General features: G+C 45.7%; 1 protein-coding gene across 1 annotated transcript; it reads left to right on the top strand.

Moving 5' to 3' along the window:
* Window positions 1–748: 748 nt before the first annotated feature.
* On the top strand, window positions 749–21,175 carry MB (myoglobin). The gene is made up of 3 exons (XM_084811737.1): window positions 749–918; window positions 6,262–6,484; window positions 20,069–21,175. The coding sequence occupies exons 1-3, from the start codon at window positions 824–826 to the stop codon at window positions 20,213–20,215; spliced, it is 465 nt and encodes a 154-aa protein (XP_084667863.1). The 5' UTR covers window positions 749–823; the 3' UTR covers window positions 20,216–21,175.
* The last annotated feature ends 2,156 nt before the right edge of the window (window positions 21,176–23,331 follow it).

Genomic DNA, 23,331 nt, shown 5'->3' with positions numbered 1-23,331 from the left:
TGGTGAAAAATATTAGAGGTGGGGGACGGAGTGAGAAATGCGCTTAGTTCTTGTTGAGAGTGAGTACAAGGTTAAACGGGTGTCTGCTGATGAACACAGCCAATCTTGGCATTCTTGAGTCTGTAGTTCTGAGGGCCAGATCATACATTGTGCCAGAGATCTGTGATTGATGTTTTTATTTTTAATTAAAAATGGCAATGCACTCTTCAAATTTTATCAAAGCAGTGACACAGGGAGTGAGGGTATTTAACTATTTCTTTCATTTCTTGGGGTGGGGAGTATCCCCCTCCCCCCAGCAATAATAGCGGCTTGGTGTGCAATTTAGATTTCAGAAATGTCGTGAGGCGTGGGGGAAAGTTTCAATATGCACTCTTCAAGCACCACTGATCTGCTAGCTGATCTCTCATGTAATGTATCATTTGACCCTCAAATACAGAACTCAAAATTGTGATGTCTTCAGTGTTCTTGGGATGGAAGCCGAGCAATGAGTTTCTGGCACTGAATGTGGTCGATGCCCTTTCTGTTGGCCATGGGACCTATGCCAGTCTGATACCAGACACAGCAATTATTTCATCTGGGCCTGCCACAATAGCACCTGACTCAAAATAGCTTGAGAGAGAGCGAGAGCAAGTGAGCGAGAGAGAGAGAGTTTGACCAGAGTGACCTAGACGTGAGTTGTCAAGTGACAGGTGTCAGTCTGTAAGTCAGCTTATTAAACCCACAGGTCCCTCTGCTCACACTTCATTCAAGGAAGAACAAGCAGGGTGCTTGTATCTGTTCAGCTAAAAGGGCTCACTTTCTATTGTACTTGAGCAGTAGCATTATGGGGCTCAGTGATCAGGAATGGCAGAAAGTCGTAGACATCTGGGGAAAAGTGGAACCAGACCTTCCCTCTCATGGGCAGGAAGTTGTCATCAGGTAAGCAGAAGCCGGTGGCAGAAATCTGAGAAGCAACTGTTCTTGAGAAGTTGGCAGAGTAGCATTTTAAAAATCTCCTAGGCACATTGCTAAGAATTAAAAATTAGATGGGCAGAACAGAGAAGATACTCCTGCAGAGGAACTGAAGAACATAATTTTGTATTGGCCTCCATTTGTATCAACTTTTTAATTAGATAAGTTATTCAGGTTAAGAGAATGTTTCAGATCCTCTATACAAGGTATCCTGATCTATTGTTGCTGTGAATGGTATCACTGAATGAATAATTAACAATGGATAAAAAAGAGGATTAGAACCAGTCTGTACCTGTTATTATAAGCAGCAGGGTAACAGCACTCTTGCTTGCCAGGATCAATGAGAGGGGGTAATGTTAAAGCCCCTCTTCTCCCCCGCCCCAGTGATCCTGATCAAGATCAAAAGGAAAACAGCATTCTGGATCAGGGTCACTGGAGAAGGGGAAGAAGAGGTTTTAACATCCCGCCGCAGCAAGCCTCACCCTGTAATCCTCATCAAGATAGATGTTTCCTGGCTTTAAGCAGTTTTGTCCCATCTCAGCCCCAAGACAGGGAAACAGTGATCTGTCTGTCACAGTCCAGCTGATGGCTGCAGAGAATAGGGTGCCGGCCTTCCCAGGGCTCTACAGACTGAATAGATAGTGGCCCAGGGCCCGTGGGATGCCCATATGAACTTTTACATGAGTTCTAATGTAAAAAACACACCACCACCCAAATGTGTTAGCCTTTGGGAAGGTGCTTCGACCCCTAATCATTTAGGTTGCATTTTATCCTGCACTTTCCCCAGGTCTAAGGTATGCTTTTTGAGATGGAGCAACCAGAACTTCATTCCAAATATTGTTATGTCAAAGATTTACAAGAAAGCATGATAATACTGGCAACTTTTATTTTTAGTCCCTTTGCTAATAATCTCTAGCATGGAATTTGCTTTTTTCACCATAACCCTGCATGTATAGAGAGGGCTAAACTAATCAAGATAAGGCAATGCAGCATGGCCACATGCATTTTGTTCAAGTGTCTGTCCCTTTTGCATAAATATCGGGGAGTCATATTCTTTACATCAGAAGGAGCATGCAGTGGGGAGGAACAAAACCCATGCCCCCTCTTCCACCTTACCTTGTCGTGCGCCTTTGTGTTAATAAGCAGTTTTCTCCCAGGCCCCGATCACTTTTGGCATTGGCATTGGGACGGGGTAAAACTGCTTAACGCAACAGAGTGCACTGAGGTAAGGAGGGGATGTGTGTGTGTGTATGGGGGGTTGATTCTCCTCCCCCGTGTAATTCTTTTCAGTAAGGAATAGACCCTCCCCACTTTACATGCGAATGGGCAGACATAAGCATAGCTGCCTTTTGCATCTAGGTTTCCTCTGTTTTCACCAGCCTGAGGGCTGAATTCCATTTTGGAGAAGGTCTCAGGGAACAGCATGCTTTCCAGTGGTAGGCAGGGCTGAAGGCAAAAGAGGCATGGCCCCAATCCCCCAAATACCAGCATATTTTATGTTAAAGCTGCCTATTACCTACCGACCCACATACAAAGTTATATTATTGTCATTAGGGATGGACAGACTCCCCTGCACCCGGGTTCGTTGCAGCCCGGCAAGCACCTGTCAGGGTTGGATCGGAGCCCAGAGAGCTCCAAAGCAGTTCTGATTCTGAAGAAGAGATAGAAACCGTGGGAGAGGAACTCGCGCGCTGTTCAGAGGAGGAGCCAGGGGGAGAGCCCCTCCCGGTACACATTCCTGAGAGTGATAGTGACCCTGGCATGGAGAGGGAGGCACAACAGCAGTTTCTGGATGCTAGGCACCAGCGCAGCATCAAGTGGGAGATAGCGGGCACTGAGAGGAGGCGCTCAGCCCGCTTGGCGCGATGGCAACAGCGGCACCCCGATGCCCCACGGGAAAGGGGTGGACTCTCTCCTTCTAGCCCATAAGTTCAGAGGTTTCCCGCCTTCCCCTCCAAATGGAGATCAACTGATTCCTAAGGTTAGAACCCCCGAGTAGGCAGCTCTCTTAAGTAAGATCAAGCAATTAGCATCTGTAAGCGTCATTAGGTTGAATGGAAATAAAGCCTTGGAAAAGAGCCCTATTGTCTGAGTGTTGATTCTGGCCACCTGAGGATCTCAGAAGGCAGCAGGGGCGACCTCCTGACAGCGCCCGACAAAGCTGTGGGGCCTCCTGTCCTCCCTAACAAACTGCATTTGTGCACAACAATGGCAGCTTGGGTGCTTCCATGTAGGTAATGTGTAATTGGCAGCCATAAAGGGCCAGTTTACGCAACGTTACAGGTGTGAATGGAGCATTCATGCCTGTAATCTTGCCCCTTCACGGCCACCAATTATGCATCATTACCTAACTGGAAGCGCCTGAGCAGCCATTATTGCGCACAATGGTGGCTCGCTAGGGAGGACGGGCAGCCGCTGGGCGCTTGCTGAGTAGTGGTGCTTGCTGAGCAGGTTTGTGAGCGCCCTGTGGTTTGGCGAGGGGGGTTCAGAAGGGTGGGTGAGGGGGAGTCTGTCAGACTCCACCTCCCTCCCCACAGACTCTAAAGACATTCCTAATTGTCATACAAAGCCCTTAACAATTTGGGACCAGGAGCAGACCACCCTCCCTTATATATACCCAGCTGACCTTTAAGTTCATCAAAGGAGGCTGGTCATTCCAGAATTAGTGGAATGTCGCCACATAGCACCTCAACAGCAAACCTTCTCGGTAGCAGCACCACCCTCTGGAAAAACCCTCCTCTGTGCAGTTTGGGAAGCAGAAAATGTGGCATCCTTCAAGCGCCTCTGGAAAACGGACTTGTTCACCCAGGCTTTCCCTGGGTTGTAATTAAATTAATCGTGCAACTCCATCTTACTGCTTCTTTTATTGCTTTTATTGTAATTGCAATTGTTTTTAATGTTGTGTTTTTAATATTGCATTTTAAATGTGATTTTAATATTTATATGTGAAGCACTTAGAGATTTTATTATATTTAGCACTATATAAATATCACAAATAAATACAGGAAATAAATAAAGCTCTTACTGGCAGTCACAAAGCCTTAGGAGAGGCATTTCAACCTTATAGAATGGGGTAAAAATTGCACCAAAGCTGGGAAACCATCCAATGATCAGGACTCAGGGGGTAGGACAAGGAGAAGGCATGTGGCCATCTGGGTAAGCTCAGTAGGCCAGGCTGGAGCCCCAGGGGGGCTGGATTTGGCCACTGGACTTGAGATTCTTCACCCAGGGCTTTCACTGAGCTACCTATCTGAAACCCATGAGCTTTTTCTTAGTTCATCACCAGTTCCCAATCAATGTTTTTGTAAAGTTAGCATTTTATTGTTGTTGTTGCCCGAATGTATCTCCCTTTATACTTATATACATTGACGCTCATTTGCCATTTGCTTCCTATTCATCTGTAAATCTCACCATCATTGCGCACCCCTGACTCCAGATCATGGATGAACAATGTAAACAAGCACTGATTCCAATTAGGGATAGACGAAAGGGACTTACCTGGTCCTTCAGCTTGCTTCGCGGTGGGGGGGAGGCGCTTCGGTTCTCCCCCCGAAGTTCAGGTGAGGGGGGGGAGGCGCCCCGCCTCGCCCAGCCGAAATTCAGGCCAGGGGGGAGGCGCCCCATCCCTCGCCAGCGAAATTCAGGCCGGGTAGGAGCGCCGTGTCTACCTGGCCGCGAAAAAAAAAGTAAAACACACACACACCCGTGATAGGCTACGTAACGATTTACGTAGCCTATCACGGCTAGATTTCCAAAGTCAGCCGTGATAGGCTATGTAAATCATCACGTAGCCTATCACGGGTGACTTTGAAAAAAAAAAAGCGCGTACGCAAATGGCGGCTCCCATGGGGACCCCCATTTGCGTTCCTTATTTTGGCACGTCTAGTCTACATAAAGATTTACGTAGACTACGGCGAAAATAAGGGCAACGCAAATAGCGTTCCCTTATTTTCGCCGTAGTCTACGTAAATCTTTACGTAGACTACCCCTGTCCAAATAAGGAATGCAAATGGCGGCGCCCATGGGCCGCCGCCATTTGCGTACGCGCTTTTTTTTTTCAAAGTCACCCGTGATAGGCTACGTGATGATTTACGTAGCCTATCACGGCTGACTTTGGAAATCTAGCCGTGATAGGCTACGTAAATCGTTACGTAGCCTATCATGGGTGTTTTTTTTTTTTTTACTTTATTTTTTTTTTTGCAATGGCAGCGGCGGCAGCAGGTCGGGAGACCGGCCGCCGCCCCTGCCCCCACCGAACCGCCGCTGGGACCCGCCGCCGAGAGGGACATTCGCCGAAGGTAAGTCCCATCCCGGGGGGGGGGCAGGGGGCCGGCGGAGAATTTCCCCAACACTTTCGGGGGGCCGAATGCGTCGGCACTCTGCCTCCTGAAGATTCGTGGAGAAATTCTCCACCAACCCTAATCCAATACAGATCATTTCAACGGATCCCACTGCCCCCCATGGTGTGAACTGTCCATTACTTCCTACCCTCTGCTTCCTGTTCATTAATCAGGTAGTCATTCATAAAAGGCCCATAATATCTGATACTAGTTTCAGGTATTATTTATTGAGATAATACAGAGATGAAGGCAGTATGTCTAGCTAGCCTGCCAGGCCTTCAGATTACCTGTGACAGGTTGCTGGATCTTGGCTTCAGGGAAGGTTAAATAAAGGTGCAAACCTATGCATGTTTAGATTGAAAAAAGTCCGACAATTCCCAGCCTGTAGGACTTTGTTTTTCTTTCTAAACATGCATAGGACTGCACCCTAAATGAAAAAAACAACAGAAAAGCCAACAGGATGAGAAAATTTGTAATATGTATGACTGCAATCCAATATGAAGTCAAGCATGGCCAAGACCATTGATTTCTATGGGCTTAAGCATGCTGAACTCTATGCTGAATTGTGCCCTGTATCTTTAATCAATTGTCCCACTGATTGTCCCGAACCATAATCCTAGTAAAATTGTCTTTCAGATATATACTGGTGCTCTCAAACCAATCTTTTAAAAGCCTGAAATGAGTTTTGGCCAGAAACTGGGCATTTTTCTTCCAACGGAAACGAGATCCCATTAAATTGCCAGACATCCAGTCAGTTGTTTGAATGAATTTCTGAAAATAGAAACTCCCATTCTCTGCTGTTCCAGTGAAAAGTTGGCTGACATGCTGTCATAATTCCCCCATTACTATAATACTGGTGGCATAAAATGACATAGGTAGCTATAGCTACGGTATGGCATCTTTGAAGGATGTGCTGTTTATTCTGCATCACTCATTTACTCCCTACCGAGCTCTCCAATTCAATTGGCAGGATGTTTCAGAGCCATCCAGAGACCCAAGAACGCTTTGACAAGTTCAAAAATCTGAAGACAGTGGATGAGATGAAGCACTCAGAAGAAATCAAGAAGCATGGAATCAAGGTCCTCACTGCCCTGGGCAAAATCCTGAAGCAGAAAGGGCACCATGAGGCAGAAATGGCACCACTGGCCCAGAGCCATGCCACCATACATAAAATCCCAATCAAGTACTTTGAAGTAAGTGTGTGTGTGTGTGTGTGTGTGTGTGTGTGGCGTTATGTATGGAAATGTGGTCATGGACCATTGCACTTGAGTGAAGAGGATGCAGGGAAAAGTTGTGAGGTTTGTTTGCATTCCTTTTTGCAGTGTGACTATTTGCGGAACTTTTAAAATCGGTATAAGAGAGCAACGAAGAAGAACAGACTTCATTATGTGGACACAGAGCCACAATTTAGGTAGCCACCCCTTCCTGTGTTCCAAATTCACGTGATTATTCCTCAGAAGGGCTTATATCGTTAGCCAAATCACTAGCTCTGCAAGATGTCAGTGGGGCAGTCCAGGTTTCAGTCAGAACCAGTCAGAACTCTAAAGGAGCTATCCAAGCACCTTGGATAGCTCCTTCAAAGTTCTGACTGGTACTCACTGAAACCTGCAGTGGATTCACCGCCTCACTGACACCAGAGCCACCAGCTTCCACTGACACAGAGTGAATGTTATTATTAACTAGTGAATGGACCTGGCTTGCACATGTTTGAATAGCCCTTGGTTTGGTACAGCAAAGCCTTCAAGCAATTGTATGCAGCTGTCAGAGTTGGGCACTCTGTGCCTGCACTGTTTCAGTGAAGTTACATCTGCTGGCAAACATAGGCATGGCCCTTGCTATGGTACACTCCTATAGCCCCCCTGTGGGAGGGGTCTGTCCCCTCCATTCCCCTGAGGGGAGCTGCCATATAACTCTGTCCCTTGGACTACTCCCCTCCCAGCTTCAAACTGTATCAACTGCAAAGCTATTTGCCGGCTAGTGAAGTCTGTCACCTAGTGACTGAAGATGGCACTGCAGGCTTGAAATACACACAGACATGAATATTAATTAATGCATTTAAAAAACCAAATCACCTCAAGGTGCACCCCATCCTCCCAGGGCCTCCATAGTATGGATGCCAAGTTTCAGGAGTCTATACATGATCATAATTATGTTGTTGTTGTTGTTGTTGTTGTTGTTCAGTCGTTAAGTTGTGTCCGACTCTTCGTGACCTCATGGACCATAGCACGCCAGGCCTTCCTGTCCTCCACTCTCTCCCGGAGTGTGCTGAAGTTCATATTCATTGCATCAGTGATGCTATCTAGCCATCTCATCCTCTGCCGTCCCCTTCTCCTTTTGCCTTCAATCTTTCCCAGCATCAGGGTCTTTTCCAGGGAGTTTTCTCTTCGCATTAGGTGGCCAAAATATTGGAGCTTCAGCTTCAGTATCTGTCCTTCCAATGAGCACTCAGGGTTGATTTCCTTTAGGATGGACTGATCTGACCTCCTTGCAGTCCAGGGGACTCGTAAGAGTCTTCTCTAGCACCATAGTTCGAAAGCATCAATTCATTGGAGCTCAGCCTTCCTTATAGTCCAGCTCTCACAGCCATACGTTACTACTGGGAAAACCATAGCTCTGATTGGTTTGTCGGCAAGGTGATGTCTCTGCTTCTGACTATGCTGTCTAGGTGTGCCATAGCTTTCCTCCCAAGGAGCAAGCGTCTTTTAATTTCATGGCTACAGTCACCGTCTGCGGTGATCTTGTAGGCCAGGAAAATAAAATCTGCCACTGCTTCCATTTCTTCCCTTTCTATATGCCAGGAAGTGATGGGGCCAGATGCCATGATCTTAGTTTTTTTAATGTTGAGTTTCAAACCAGCTGTTGCACTCTCCACTTTCACCCTCAACAAGAGGCTCTTGAGATCATCTTCGCTTTCTGCCATTAGGGTGGTATCGTCTGCGTATCTGAGGTTGTTGATAATTCTCCCGGCAATCTTAATTCCGACCTGTGATTCATCCAACCCGACGTTTCTCATGATGTACTCTGCATATAAATTAAATAAGCAGGGCAACAACATACAGCCTTGTCATACTCCTTTCCCAATTTTGAACCAATTGGTTGTTCCATGTCCGATTCTTACTGTTACTTCTTGACCCTCGTACAGGTTTCTCAGGAGACAGGTAAGGTGGTCTGGTACTCCCATCTCTTTAAGAATTTGCCAGAGTTTGTTGTGATCCACACAATCAAAGGCTTTAGCATAGTCAATGAAGCAGAAATAGATGTTTTTCTGGAATTCTCTTGCTTTCTCCATGATCCAGCGAATGTTGACGATTTGATCTCTAGTTCCTCTGCCTCTTCGAAACCTCACTTGTACTTCTGGTAGTTCTCGGTTCACATACTGCTGAAGCTGAGCTTGTAGGATTTTGAGCAACCTTGCTGGCATGTGAAATGAGCGCAATTGTGCAGTAGTGTTCCAATTGTGAGTGTTCCAACACTCAACCTGTTTTGAGTGTTCCAAATTTGTTAGCATATTGAGTGCAGCACTTTAACAGCATAATCTTTTAAGATTTTAAATAGCTCAGCTGGAATACTGTCATCTCCACCAGCTTTGTTGTTAGTAATGCTTCCTAAGGCCCGCTTGACTTCACTCTCTAGGATGTCTGGCTCAAGTTCAGTGACTGCACTCTCATGGCTATCAGGGACATTGAGATCTTTCCTGTATAGTTCTTCTGTGTATTCTTTCCACCTCTTCTTAATCTCATCTGCTTCTGTTAGGTCCCTGCCTTCTTTGTCCTTTATCATGCCCGACTTTGCACAAAACATTCCCTTGAGATCTCCGATTTTCTTGAAAAGATCTCTAGTCTTTCCCATTCTATTGTTTTCCTCTATTTCTTTTCATTGTTCATTTAAGAAGGCCTTCTTGTCTCTCCTTGCTGTTCTCTGGAACTCTGCATTCAGTTGGCTATATCTTCCCCTTCTCCCTTGCTTTTCGCTTCCCTTCTTTTTTCTCAGCTACTTGTAAAGCCTCATCAGACAGCCACTTTGCTTTCTTGCATTTCTATCTCTTTGGGATGGATTGAGTTGCTGCCTCATGAACAATGTTACGGACCTCCATCCATAGTTCCTCAGGCGCTCTATCAGGTCTAATCCTTTAAAACTATTCCTCACTTCCACTGTATATTCATAAGGGATATGATTTAGGTCATACCTGAATGGTTTAGTGGTTTTCCCTACGTTCTTCAATTTAAGCTGAAAATTTGCAATAAGAAGCTCATGATCTGAGCCACAGTCAGCTCCAGGTCTTATTTTTACTGACTGTATAGAGCTTCTCCATCTTTGGCTGCAAAGGACATAATCAATCTAATTTCGATATTGACCATCTGGTGATGTCCATGTGTAGAGTCGCCTCTTGTGCTGTTGGAAAAGAGTGTTTGCTATGACCAGCGTGTTCTCTTGGCAAAACTCTATTAGCCTTTGTCCTGCTTCATTTTGTACACCAAGGCCTTGCTTGCCTGTTATCCCGGTGATTTCTTGACTTCCTACTTTAGCATTCCAATCCCCTGTGATGAAGAGGACATCTTTTTTTGGTGTTAGTTCTAGAAGGTGTTGTAGGTCTTCATAGAACCAATCAACCTCAGCTTCTTCAGCCTCAGTGGTTGGGGCATAGACTTGAATAACTGTCATGTTGAATGGTTTGCCTTGGATTCGTACTGAGATCATTCTATCGTTTTTGAGATTGTACCCCAGTACTGCTTTTCCCACCCGTTTGTTGACTATGAGTGCTACTCCATTTCTTCTCAGGGATTTTTGCCCACAGTAGTAGATATAATGGTCACCTGAATTAAATTTGCCCATGCTTGTCCATTTTAGTTCGCTGATTCCCAAGATGTCAATGTTCAATCTTGCCATCTCATGTTTGACCACCTCCAGCTTGCCTTGATTCATTGATCTTACATTCCAGGTTCCTAAACAATATTGTTCTTTACAGCATCGGACTTTCTTTTCACCACCAGACACATCCACAGCTGAGTATCCTTTCGGCTTTGGCCCAGCCGCTGCACTCTTTCTGGCGCTACTTGGAAATGCCCTCTGCTCTTCCCCAGTAGTATATTGGACACCTTCCGACCTGAGGGGCTCATCTTCCGGCGTCATCTCTTTTAGCCTTGTGATACGTTCCATGGGGTTTTCTTGGCAAGAATACTGGAGTGGGTTGCCATTTCCTTCTCCAGTGGACCACATTTTGCCAGAACTCTCCGCCATGACCTGTCCGTCTTGGGTGGCCCTGCACAGCATAGCTTATGGCTTCACTGAGTTACGCAAGCCCCTTCGCCACAACAAGGCAGTGATCCATGAAGGGGGATCATAATTATACATGACCATAATTAATTGGCCTATATACTAGGGGCACAATCCAGGCAAGGTTAAGCACTTTCAAGTCCCATTAGTTTCAATGGAAGACTTAAGGTGCAATCCTGTACTCACTTATCTGGGAGTAAACCCCATTGAACTCCACGGGGCTTATTTCTGAGTAGACACAAATGAGATGGCAGTGTAAAAGAACACAGAAGAGCCCAGTGAGCAAACCAAAGGTCCATCTAGTCCAGTATCTTGCTTTGCTCAGCATCTGAGCAGATGCTTCCAGGGAGACCACAAGCAGGGCATGAAGGCAACAGCACCCCCCACCCTGCTGCTGTGGCTTGCCAGCAGCAACTGATATTCAGTGACCTCCTGAATACTCTGAACCTGGAAGTTCTATTTCACTATCATGGCTGATAACTGTCGATAGATCTGTCCTCCATGAATTGGTCCAATCCCCCATGAATTGGTCTAATCCACCATGAAGGTTTCTAACCATCTTTGTCAGTAGCCCTTGCTACACCTTTGGGCGGCGAATTCCATAAAAATTGGGTGTTATGTGAAAAAGTACTTTCCCGTGTTTGTCCTGAATCTATTGCCAACCAATTTCACTGAGTGACCCCACAAGATTGAGTGTTACCAGAGGAGAAAAACAACAGCCCCTACTTCCTCTGTACCTCACGTAATTGTATAAACAGCTATCCTTTATCCCCTTAGGATGCAATCCTATGGGATTGGTGCCAGCAAGAATGCCCTGTCTGGCTATGACTGGCAGGGCAGGAGGAATAATGGGGGTGATTTTGCCTCCTTCTCACAAACAACACCAGGTGGACAAGCCTCTGAGCCCGTCGAGCTCACTTACCGGCAGTGGGCAGGGATGGGCAAGAAAGAGACCATAGGATCCTAGCCTCTCCTCTCCCCTTCCTTCTTCACCCACCAGAACACCCCCCTTTCCAAGGTCACTTTACTGACCTAGGAAAGCAGCTGCTGCATGTGGGAGAGGGAAGGAGCCGATCTCAAATTCCCCCTCCTAAGGTCGTAGGAGTATCTACAACTTCAGGAAGGTGAATCCAAAATATTTACAGTCTCTGGGACACTCTCCTAGGGACCATAGGATTGCTCTGTTACTTGTTTTCTTTCTTTTTAAAAATTTATTTAAACATACATTGATTATAACATTGCAAATATACAAAATAAAAAAATCCTTCTGAAATAAACCCAAACATATCATTTCATATTAATGAAAAAAGAGAGAAGCGATGAACATTATCTTGGAATTTATCATTCCAGAATGCAACAATTACTTTCTTTTCTAAATTAAGAAAACCACAAACACTTTTGCCTTGTCTTCCCTTGCTCTATAGCAGGGGTGTTGAACCTCTTTCAGCCCAAGGGCCAAATTAAGTTTTGGAGAAGCTCTCGGGGGCCACATTCCAGTGATGGGAAGAGCTAAAGGCAAAAGAGGGTGAGGCAAACGGGGCAGGGCCAATATACAATTTTATTTATTTATTTATTTATTTATTTATGTCATTTCTATACCACCCAATAGCCGAAGCTCTCTGGGCGGTTCACAAAAATTAAAACCAAACAACACACAATAAAATAATTTAAAATATATAGAACATTAAAACCACAATATAACAATACAACCACAATAAAACCTAGCAGCAGTACAGGAAATTAAAATACAGATTTAAAACAGCAAAGATAAAAATTTAGAAAGCTAAAATGCTAAAATGCCTGGGAAAATAAAAAGGTCTTCACCTGGCGCCGAAAGGAGTACAATGTAGGCGCCAGGCGAACCTCACTAGGGAGCTCATTCCAGAGCCGGGGTGCCACAACAGAAAAAGCCCTCCTCCTTGTAGCCACCCGCCTCACTTCCTTTGGCAGGGGCTCATGGAGAAGGGCCACTGATGATGATCTTAAGGTCCGGGCAGACACATATGGGAGGAGGCGATCCTTCAGGTAACCTGGCCCCAAGCCGTTAAGGGCTTTGAATGTTAACACCAGCACTTTGAATCGGGCCCGGAAATGGACTGACAGCCAGTGCAGCTGGAGAAGTACTGGCGTAATATGAGCTCGCAGGCCAGTCCCTGTTAACAATCTTGCTGCCCTATTTTGGACCAGCTGGAAGTTTCCGGACCGTTTTCAAAGGCAGCCCCACGTATAACGCATTGCAGTAATCCAGACGAGAAGTTATCAGAGCATGGATAACTGTAGCTAGGCTATCTCTGTCCAGATAAGGGCGTAGTTGGTATACCAGCCTAAGCTGATAAAAAGTGCTCCGTGCCACTGAGTTCACCTGTGCCTCAAGTGACAGCTCTGGATCCAAGAGCACCCCCAAACTACAAACCTGATCCTTTAGGGGGAGTGCAACCCCCTCCAGAACAGGTTGAATATCACCTAGCCGGGCAGACGAATCACCCACTAACAGTACCTCCATCTTGTCTGGATTGAGTTTCAGTTTATTAGCCCTCATCCAGTCCATTACCATGCCCAGGCACTGATTCAGAACAGCCACTGCCTCACCTGGTTTTGATGAGAAAGAGAGGTAGAGCTGGGTGTCATCTGCATATTGATGGCACCTCAGCCCACACCTCCGGATAACCTCCCCCAGCGGTTTCATGTAGATGTTAAACAGCATGGGGGATAAAATAGAGCCCTGTGGAACCCCATGGCACAATTGCCATGGCACAGAGCAATAATCCCCCAGCACCACCTTCTGGAATCGGCCATCCAAGTAGGAGCGGAACCACTGTATTGCAGTGCCTCCAACTCCTAACCCAGACAACCTATCCAGAAGGATACCATGGTCGATGGTATCAAAAGCCGCTGAGAGGTCCAGAAGAATCAACAGGGTCGCACTCCCCCTGTCCCTCTCCCGGCAGAGGTCATCCCACAGGGCGACCAAGGCAGTTTCCGTTCCAAAACCAGGCCTGAAGCCTGATTGAAATGGATCTAGATAATCCGTTTCATTCAACAGTGCCTGGAGCTGTCCTGCAACCACCCGCTCAAGCACCTTGCCCAGGAAGGGGATGTTGGCCACTGGCCTATAATTGTTAACATCCTCTGGGTCCAGGTTAGGCTTTTTCAGGAGTGGTCTAATTACTGCCTCTTTTAAAGCGGCAGGCACCACTCCCTCTCTCAAGGAGGAATTTACAACCTCCTGGACCCAGCTGGACAACCCCTCCTTGTTTGATTTAATAAGCCATGAAGGGCAAGGGTCAAGCACACAAGTAGTTGATCGGACTTGGCCAAGCACCTTGTCCGCATCCTCATGCCTCAGTAACTGAAACTCATCCAATAAAACTGGACCAGACGGTGCTCTGAACGCCTCTACCAATGGAACTGCATTAATGGTGGTGTCCAATTCATGATGAATCTGAGCGACTTTATCCTCAAAGTGCCGTGCAAACTTGTCACAGCGTGCTACCAAGGGTTCCACCGTCTCTCTCCCTGGCCCAGAATGTAACAGGCCGCGAACCACTCGGAAAATCTCCGCTAGACGACACTGAGAAGATGCAATGCTGGTGGAAAAGAACTGTCTCTTTGCCACCCTCACCGCCACAGGGTAGGCTCGATAGTGCGCTCTTACCTGTGTTCAGTCAGACTCAGCATGAGTTTTCCTCCACCTGCGTTCTAGCCATCTCCCCTCTTGCTTCATTGCCCTCAGCTCAGGTGTATACCAAGGAGCTGGCTGGGCTCTGCTCAGGGGGAGAGGGCGCTTGGGCGCGATCGTGTCAACTGCCCGAGTCATCTCTGCATTCCACAGAGTGACCTGGGCTTCGACAGGAGCACCAGCCATACCAGCAGGAAAATCCCCCAGAGCCCTCTGGAATCCATCGGAATCCATTAATGTCCGGGGGCGGACCATTTTAATAGGTCCCCCACCCTTGCAGAGGGGGAAGGCCGCCAGGAGTCTAAACCTCAGCAGGAAGTGATCTGACCATGACAAAGGGACAGATGTTAATTCCTCCACTTTCAGATCACCATCCTCCTGCCCAGTCGAGAAAACCAGATCAAGCGTGTGTCCTTTTATATGCATTGGGCCGATGACATGTTGGGACAGCCCCATGGTTGTCATGGCGGCCATGAAGTCCTGAGCCGCCCCGGATACAGCAGCCTCGGCATGGAAGTTGAGATCCCCCAGGACCATCGTCCTGGGGGTCCTCAACACCAAGTCCGAGACCACCTCCGTCAGCTCAGGCAGGGAGTCTGATGGGCAGCGGGGTGGGCGGTACACCAACAGAATCCCTAATCTGTCCCGCGTACCCAACACAATACATTGTATTGTATACACAATACATACATATACAACAACACCCCCCCCCCCATCATATTGTAGCTTAAAGCTCTTCCTGCCAGTAACTAAGCCTTAGGAGAGGAATTTCAGCCTTGTAGAATGGGGAGAAAATGTGCAAAAGCTGGGAAAACACCCAATGATCAGCAGTTGGGGGAAATGGGGTGGGGCCTGGGAAGGGGGCCTGGCCATCTGGGGAACCTCAGAAGGCCAGTTTTGGCCTGCGGGCCTGAGGTTCAACACTCCTGACTTATAGGGAAGCTACTCCAAACCCTTGATCCTTTTAGGCTGGATCTACACTTACCACCTTTTTTTCGCTTCCAATGAGGTTTCACCGCCCACCTTTCACACTACGCAGTACCTGCCTCGAATTAGAACTGGAATTTCCCACTTCTGTGCTCCCGTTTTCAATACCCTAATATCCCAGTATTTCCCCTTAATGTGCTCTGATTTTCCACCTTCACTACTGTATCCTGTCGTAGTCCCCTCCCCCGCCTGTCCATATAAGGCGGTGTTTGTATTTCCCTCCTGTCCAATCACAGCTCTCGATGGCCCCATGTCTTCTTCCGGCTACTGATCGCATAGCTTCCTCAGCAGCCCCCGTTTCCTCAGCAACAAGCAAAGGGCTGGATGTGCGCATGCTTGTCTGATCTCGGAAGCTAACCAGGGTCGGCCCTGGTCAGTAGTTGGATGGGCGACCGCCTGGGAATCAGGCTTCCTACACTGAGCACGGGGTTGTTCTATCCCTTCAAATGAGATTACGTTTTACCTCCCCCTATCCCCTGCTCCGGATGTTGGTGTTTTTTTAAATTAAGGCATTATCCTCGCAGAATCGGGGCTTCTCCACAATGTTTTTTTTCTAATTCAGGCATGATCTTCGAAGATTCGAAGTTGTGAAGGGGTATTGAATGGAATGAGACTGTTTGGCCAGTGTTGCCAGTGCTGTTATGGTTATGTGATAAAGAAAAGAAAATGGAGATTGTTCTATAGGTAGAAGGAATGACTGTAAGAATCTGCAGGCCTCAAACACAACTGTTCTTTATTTATCACACACAGAAGTGACAACTTAGCAGAAGCTCCACCCATTGTTGCTACTCCCAGCTCTCCAGGGGCTGTCAAGGTTCAAAAGAATAACTAAGCTCTAGGATACATAACAGAGATAAAACCAGAGCATTGCTAGGTACTTTAAAAATTCAAGGCTCCACCACCACCACCACCACACCACTACAACGCTATGCTACCTGGCCAGGCACTCCATGGCTGGCACCCACCTGGACAGGCCAGCAGCTGGAACATGCAACCTGGCAGCGGCTGCCCATAGACTGAGGCTGACTGATGTAGGTAGTGGCCTTATATAGCTCTGCTCAAGTCTCTCACAAGATTTAGCTGTTCATGAGCTTTCACTAAAGAATCACGATATGTAATGATTTGGTGAAATCTCACTAGACTTCATGTGAGACTTGAGGAGGCCTATATAAGGTCCCATGTGACCTGGCCTCAGTCTGCAAGCGGCTGCTGCGGCCCAGCTGCTTTCTCTTTCCTTTATTTTTTAGGGTTAGCACCACCACAGAAAAGACCCTGCTTCTTCTAGATTCTTATTCTGATGGTTAAGGAAATACAAAGCAAGATCTTTCCACATGATCACAGTGAATGGGGAACTCATACAGGCAAAGACATTCCCTTAAAATTCCTGGGCCCAGGCCATTCAGGGCTTAAAAAGATAAGATCCAACACTTTTGATTCCAGAAAACCACTGTTAACCAATACAGGTGTAACAAACTCCCTTTCCAACCACTAGCCAGGTAGCTAGTGCATTTCGTACCAGCTGCGATCTCTGAACTATATTTCAAGGTAGTCTTCATATACACCATACACAACAGCAATACAGATTTGCATAACATTTGCATGTGCTATATATATATAGAAACAAATGTAGAAAGAAGTACTATAATTTGAGACAGATAAACTATCCATCTCCATCATAGTGAGGAAGACCGTGACCAGATGTGCCTGCTCGGTCTGCTGCCCAGGCACAAACTGTTGGTGGGCTGGCTCTCCCTTCTGATGGTTCTTGATCTTTAAACTGGACTTGGACTGGACAGACCTTCAGACAGAGGACTGCCCTCTGTGAAGTAGGACACATGGCCACTCTATCTTCCAATATGCTGCCCAGAGGAGGCAGGCCCCTGATGGCTGTCACTGGGGAACTGAGAAATAGATATGGGCACTGTGCTCCCAGGCCTGGTGACACCCCTGTATAATACAGCACCATTTAAAGTTGAATATATTAGTGGGCCTTGGATCTTGTGCCATCACTGAAAACTCTTTGCCCCCCTCTTAGAGAAACCTGACACTGGAGGAATTTACTTGAGGAGGAATTTACTTTAGTCAAATTTCTAGAATCTCCTTTCAAAAAGAATGTGGAAAGTAACAATAGAGTCATACAAATAAAATGTCCAATTAAAATCAGCTTAAAATAGATGAAGTATAATGAAAACTGAGCTCTCCACCACCGCACGCACATTCCCCATGCTGGATTAATCCCAGCTGCTAAAAGCCAATTTCAATAAAAAGGGTTTACAGTATTTCAGAAAATGTTCCAAATTGAGGGGCAGGGTTTGCTATTTTTTTTGGCAAGGCTCAAGATGGACTCCTTAGCTGCATGGGTGGGAAGGAGGTGAGAAAGAGGGAATGTTTTGCTCTCACATCTCATAAATTCTGCAGGGCCAGTTTAGTTTTCAGGAATAAAATGATCACTATCCCAGTCCAGGTGAACAAATTGTGGTTATATTTCCCTACATCACACCTTTGAGCACAGTTTCATATGTTGTTTGCACTTTATGGAGATAACTTCAGTGTAAAAAGATACATATACTACATTGTTTGGAAGACAGTGTTAATGTCCCCCCCACCCCCGGCCTCCTTTGCATACATGGTGCAAAACCAAACCAAACGAAAACTTGACTAGTTTTGCAAATTCCCAAATACATATGACCCCCTTGCCATCCTCCAAAGGGGTCTAGGCTTTCATTGAAGTCTCCTGAAAGCTTATGGGCCTGTGCCTGCTCTACTTCAGAGTAAATAATGTACGGACTGAAGCCAAAATGGTCAAAAACATTTTTTTTAAAAAATCTGTCAGGCTACAACTTAAGCATACTCAAAATGAACCATCACATTCATCACATCTTTTAAAAAGCATGCCTAAACCAGCCACCTTCTCGGTGAAGAAAAAGCCACATGGGAACCTAATCTGGCGTGTGCTTTTAATCTGACCGGGAGGGAGGGTGTACCAATTTCCTGTTGAAAAAAGGAAGGACTTGGCTGCTGCTTGCCCCTGAAGGTGCTGTTTAAATGGTGGGTTTAAGGACGCTTTTAAAAAATGCAGGCATAGTTTGGCCTTATTCCACTGAAAACTGTGGAACTGCAAGGCCTGGTTCTCGCTACTGAATCAGATGACCTGCACATCTGAATGAACCATCACAGATAATAACACCAAAGATGGAACTGGGGGAGCAGCCTTTGGAGGGGCAATACACCAGACACCTTCTCTGAGTTAAATTCATACATGAAATAACTTCCAGTCTCACACTGACTTAAGGTACACCCCTCCCAGCTTTGGTATACCCCAAGGCTTGTCACCACAGTATTTCTGCCTGTAGACCTGGATAGAACTTTTATACAACCACATCATCTTGCCCTAAACATAACGGTATCAATTCACACATTTCGGCTTCCAGTCATTAGGCAGACAGACACCAAGAAATGTATGTTAGTCATCCTGGGTCCGCAGAAAGGAAGGCAAGGACACTCTGGCCTCTGCCACTGGGGAGAGCATTAAGAGTCAATTGGAGGTTACACCCCCCTTCTCCCAGGAAGTCAACCATAGCAAGGGGAAGAGCAGTTTCAGCCAATGGCCAGAAAATGAGGAGCTACAGGAAGGTGCCTCCTTCTGTTCTTCCTCCCTCCCTGCCAGAAAGGACTTTGCTCCAATTGTCACATAGAGTGGCCTTGTGTCCTCCTTTACAGAGAACAGTCCTCTGTTTGAAGGGCTGCCAGAGGACTGACCTCTATTGTGGAGGGATGCTCTATTCAAAGGGCTGTTCAGTCTAAGATAAAATAACTACCCGAAAGAAGAGCTGGGTCTTGAAGTTGCCCATCAACAGTACCTGGACTGAGCAAGGCACACAGGTCATCTGATCATAGTCTTTCACACTACAGTGAGATGGACTGTATTTCTATTTGAATTATAATAATTGTTTCTAAATTTGCATCGATATGTATAATTGGTATATGCAAAAGTTATGCAAAATGGCACCCTCTGTCCTCTCTTTTTTTGGTGATTCACAACTGGCCACCCTAATTGCCACTTGCCCTGCAACAGCTGTACCAGGGGGTAGGACACACGGGGATCCACTAGCCAGAGAAGCAAGGGCTGCTGGGTAGTTTTTTGTATTGTTTTAACATTGTAAGCCACTTCACAGAGTATTTGATTGAAAGTCAAAAAAATAGTTAAAATAAATATAAATACTTAAAATAAATAAGTGCGAATTAGCCCTTTGTTGGATATGTGGATATACGGACGCATGCTGAAAATACTGTGGACTGATCAAGTAACACATGAGAAGATACTATACAGAGTAAACAAACAGAATTAGTAAAGACCATCAACAGAAGAAAGTTACAATACCTGGGTCATATTATCCGAGGCGAAAAATACGCCATACTCCACCTCATTATACAAAGGAAAATGGAAGGAAAAAGATCAATAGGAAGAAGACGAACATCATGGTTAAAGAATCTGAGGGAATGGTTCAGCTGTACTTCTACACAACTATTCAGAGTAGAGGCATCAAAAACAAAAATAGCTGTAATGATAGCTAACCTCCAATAGGAGATGGCACCTTAAGAAGAAGAAGCCCTTTGTTCCAAGTAAATGGGCTTAGGACTTGGGGGTATTAGATTGGTGAAAAAGGGAATGCAAATGATTATGCTTTACAGTTGGTTATTTCTTGACCTGAGTAGGGCTAATATATACTACTGCCTTTCTTGTGTTGAGATTTGACATCTAGTCTATGTTAACGTTTCCAGCTTATCTGTCTCTCTCTCTCCCCCTCTCCACCCAAACCCAATTCTTTTCATACAGTTCATTTCTGAAATAATTGTTGGCGTCATTGCTGAAAAACATTCTGCAGACTTTGGGGCTGATTCCCAAGCGGCAATGAGGAAGGCCTTGGAGCTGTTCCGGAATGACATGGCCCACAAATACAAGGAGCATGGGTTCCAAGGCTAATGAGGACAGGAGGCAATGTCTCCTTAGCGAGAGACAGAGCAGTGTGTTGTAGGCGTGTGGTCAGTTTAGGAGGAGAATATTCTCATTTATCATCACAGAAAAATAGTCTGGCAACCAAAAATAGTTTTTGGTTGAAGAAATTCTCACTGAATAAGGCTCAAACTACACATGATGGGAGCAGGCCCAAATCTTTTAAAATCAACTCTGTCCCATTTACACGGGGAGCTTTAGGGTAAGGGCACAATTTAAAGAGTGAGAAGAGATTGGTGGTATAGTGGAGTCAGGTTTTCAGGGTCAAAGTGCCAGGACCTGTTGATTAGCAGGGATGCTGACATCACCTGCCACCCGCCCCCTCTGGTTTTCCTGTTCCCTCTAGCTTAGCTGCAATCCTCACAGTAGCTGGGGGAGAAATGAATTTTCCCATCTACAATATATTGTTCTGATGTAATGCAAAGGATTACAGTAGGTAGCTTGGCCTTGGTCTTGAATGAGCAATTAAGAACCATTAGCTTTACAGAAGACCTGCTGTGCTGGAGATGAGATGAAACCTGCTAGAACTGGTTTCTTGATATGGATCAACAGCATTTTGGGATTATCCTTGGAGGTGTGGCTCTGGGGAGTGTCATGATGAGTGCCTGCACTTAAAAAATTACCGCTACACCACTGGGGGTGCGGAATCCTTTCTGGCCTGCCACTCTTATGGCAGTGGTCTGCCACCTGAAGTTGTTCCCCACCCCTCAACCAGGCTCCAATAACAGAAATGAGCCCAGCTGGGAGAACGGTAGGCAGTGCAAAGTAGGGGAAGGATTCAACATCCCCTTTCTACTGTCCCTTTAAATCCTACCCAAAGGTCTGCCACCATCATATGTAACTTGGGCTGTCAACTGAGGCTGTCTTTGCTCTTCAGCACAACTCTTTGTAACGTTTGGCTTAATAGAATAAAGATTATGTTTAACAGAGATAGAGATGGCTGCATTTATTCATTAAAAATTACCTGATATTATACTCGGTACCACAGTTTACTCCCTGATGTCATAATATAGGGAAAGATGACACAGTGGTCAGTACTAACTGGGAAAAATGTTCCAAAAGACCATTCAGAAGGTTGGGTTGCTGCCTTCTGAAATGGATGCTGCTTGTTGTTTTAGGATGCAATCATATATATGTGTAGACAGAAAAACATCCTATAGCTCCCAGCATTTCCCAGCCAGTCATGCTAACTGGGGAATGCTGGGAATTGTAGAACCTTTTTCTGTCTAAACATGCATAGGATTGCTCCCTTAATAGCTTTTGGACAGCAAGTCATGTAGGATTCTCTCCCAATTCTAGACAGCTCTCCTTCCACTTGCCTTCTTTTGCCTGCTGTAGCAAGCAGGATTCCAGTTTCACCTGGCAACAGATAGAAGGAGAGGCATGTGAGCTGCTAAAGCAGTCGGTGACATCACTAGGTCAAAATCTGGCAACTCTTGTGGAGTGGAATTCCTGGCTGGAATTGAATAACCTATTATTGCTAGAATGACTAGTGACAACTAGGGATGTCAGAGAAATCTGCAACAAAATTTTTGGATTTTCAGAAATCTAACCTGTGGATTCAGCAGTGGACCAGCTTTTCCCTTGTTGGGCAGATTCCATAGACTTGTGGACCGCTTTTCTAACTTCCCCGAATTTCGCACAAATTTCATCATAGAAAATATGCAAAGTAAAAAGAAGAGAAAAAAGCCAAAAATGTGCCTTTCTGCCATAGGCTAAAGCGTGAACATATGCATTTGGGGGTGGGTGGGGGATTCACTCATTTTCACGCATGCAAAATAACACAAATATGAATTTGCACAAATTTGGAAACAAAAACAATCCGATTCCATCGATGGGTGGATGATGGAACAAAAGGCGCCTGACAATCTGGGAAACACAGACAAATTTTACACAAGAATTCTACACAATCTGTACATCCCTAGTGATAACAAGTGTAAGCCTATTGTAAAGTTTGGCTAAGGAGCTGCAAAGTGCCTGGAAAGATGTGGGTCAACTCAGTATTTGGGAATCTATCTGGATGTACTTTCGGACAAGACTCACATTTTAGATCCACGGATCTTTTTCATGTGATTTGATACAGAAAACTATGGATATGTCTAGATATTAATCAACAGATTTGTCTGTTTCTGGTAAACCAAGAATGGTGTGTGATATTCCTCACAAGACTTACCTGCGAAATCCTGATTCTGCAGATGCTGCCCACATCCTTGCCATCCTTAACATTCACATGTGGCCTGATGTCATCATATCCTATGACATCATAGAGCTTAGAAAAGGCTGCCAAATTAGCTGAAGCACCAGTTCTGGCATATCTATATCAGGCTTTTCCAACCTGGTGCCCTCCAGATGTGTTGGACTGCAACTCCAAGCATCCCCCACCCAGCATCTGGGGGGCACCAGGTTGGGGGCAGTCTAGTCTATACTAATGTACCCCAGGATGGCAGTTAGGTGGCTCAGGATTAGGTAACAAATGCTTTTCTCTGCTTTAGAGAGATTAGAGCTTCTTAAAAATTAAGCACCATTGAGCAGTGAGGGATAGTTAATGCTGTCACCTGATTAAATACATCTTAGCTGGTTAATGGATTAAATTGCATAAATGTGGATGTGAATAAAAACAAGTTCAGAGGAAAAACACACTTTACTTTCAGATAATGCATGCATTGCCATCTTAGAAGACGCATCTCCTCCCGCATGTGAGACAAGCGGTCATACTTTTTCTAAGATGGTGCCAGCTGCTCATGTTATTTTGTAATTAGTTGTATTAAAAATAAGTTTAAAACTCTTTTTTTAAAACCTGGCCAATTAACTGCAGGCACCTTTAAGCTGGTGAAAAGAGTTTTAATCGATTTGACTAAAGTCGGTGTAATGTTGCAGCTGTAGGAGTGAGACATCTTTTCAGTGGGATGGATCCAAAGTTCGCTGGGCCGGTCCATTACACTTTGCTGCCTGAGACAAAGGACAAGACAGCGCCCCCTCCCATTCCATGTACAAAAACCATGGACTGGCAGCTTAATCTTTCTTCAGCGCTGGTGGTAGGACAGCATCCTCCTCCACCACACCTGAAGGCAGCAGGCTAACTTAGC

The sequence above is a fragment of the Heloderma suspectum genome, chromosome 7 (genome assembly GCF_057233095.1).
Source record: "Heloderma suspectum isolate Gila_16-S chromosome 7, 16-S_ref, whole genome shotgun sequence".
NCBI classification, from domain to species: Eukaryota; Metazoa; Chordata; class Lepidosauria; order Squamata; family Helodermatidae; genus Heloderma; species Heloderma suspectum.
Note: the sequence above shows the minus strand (reverse complement) of the source record. Positions and strands in the feature narration are given on the sequence as shown.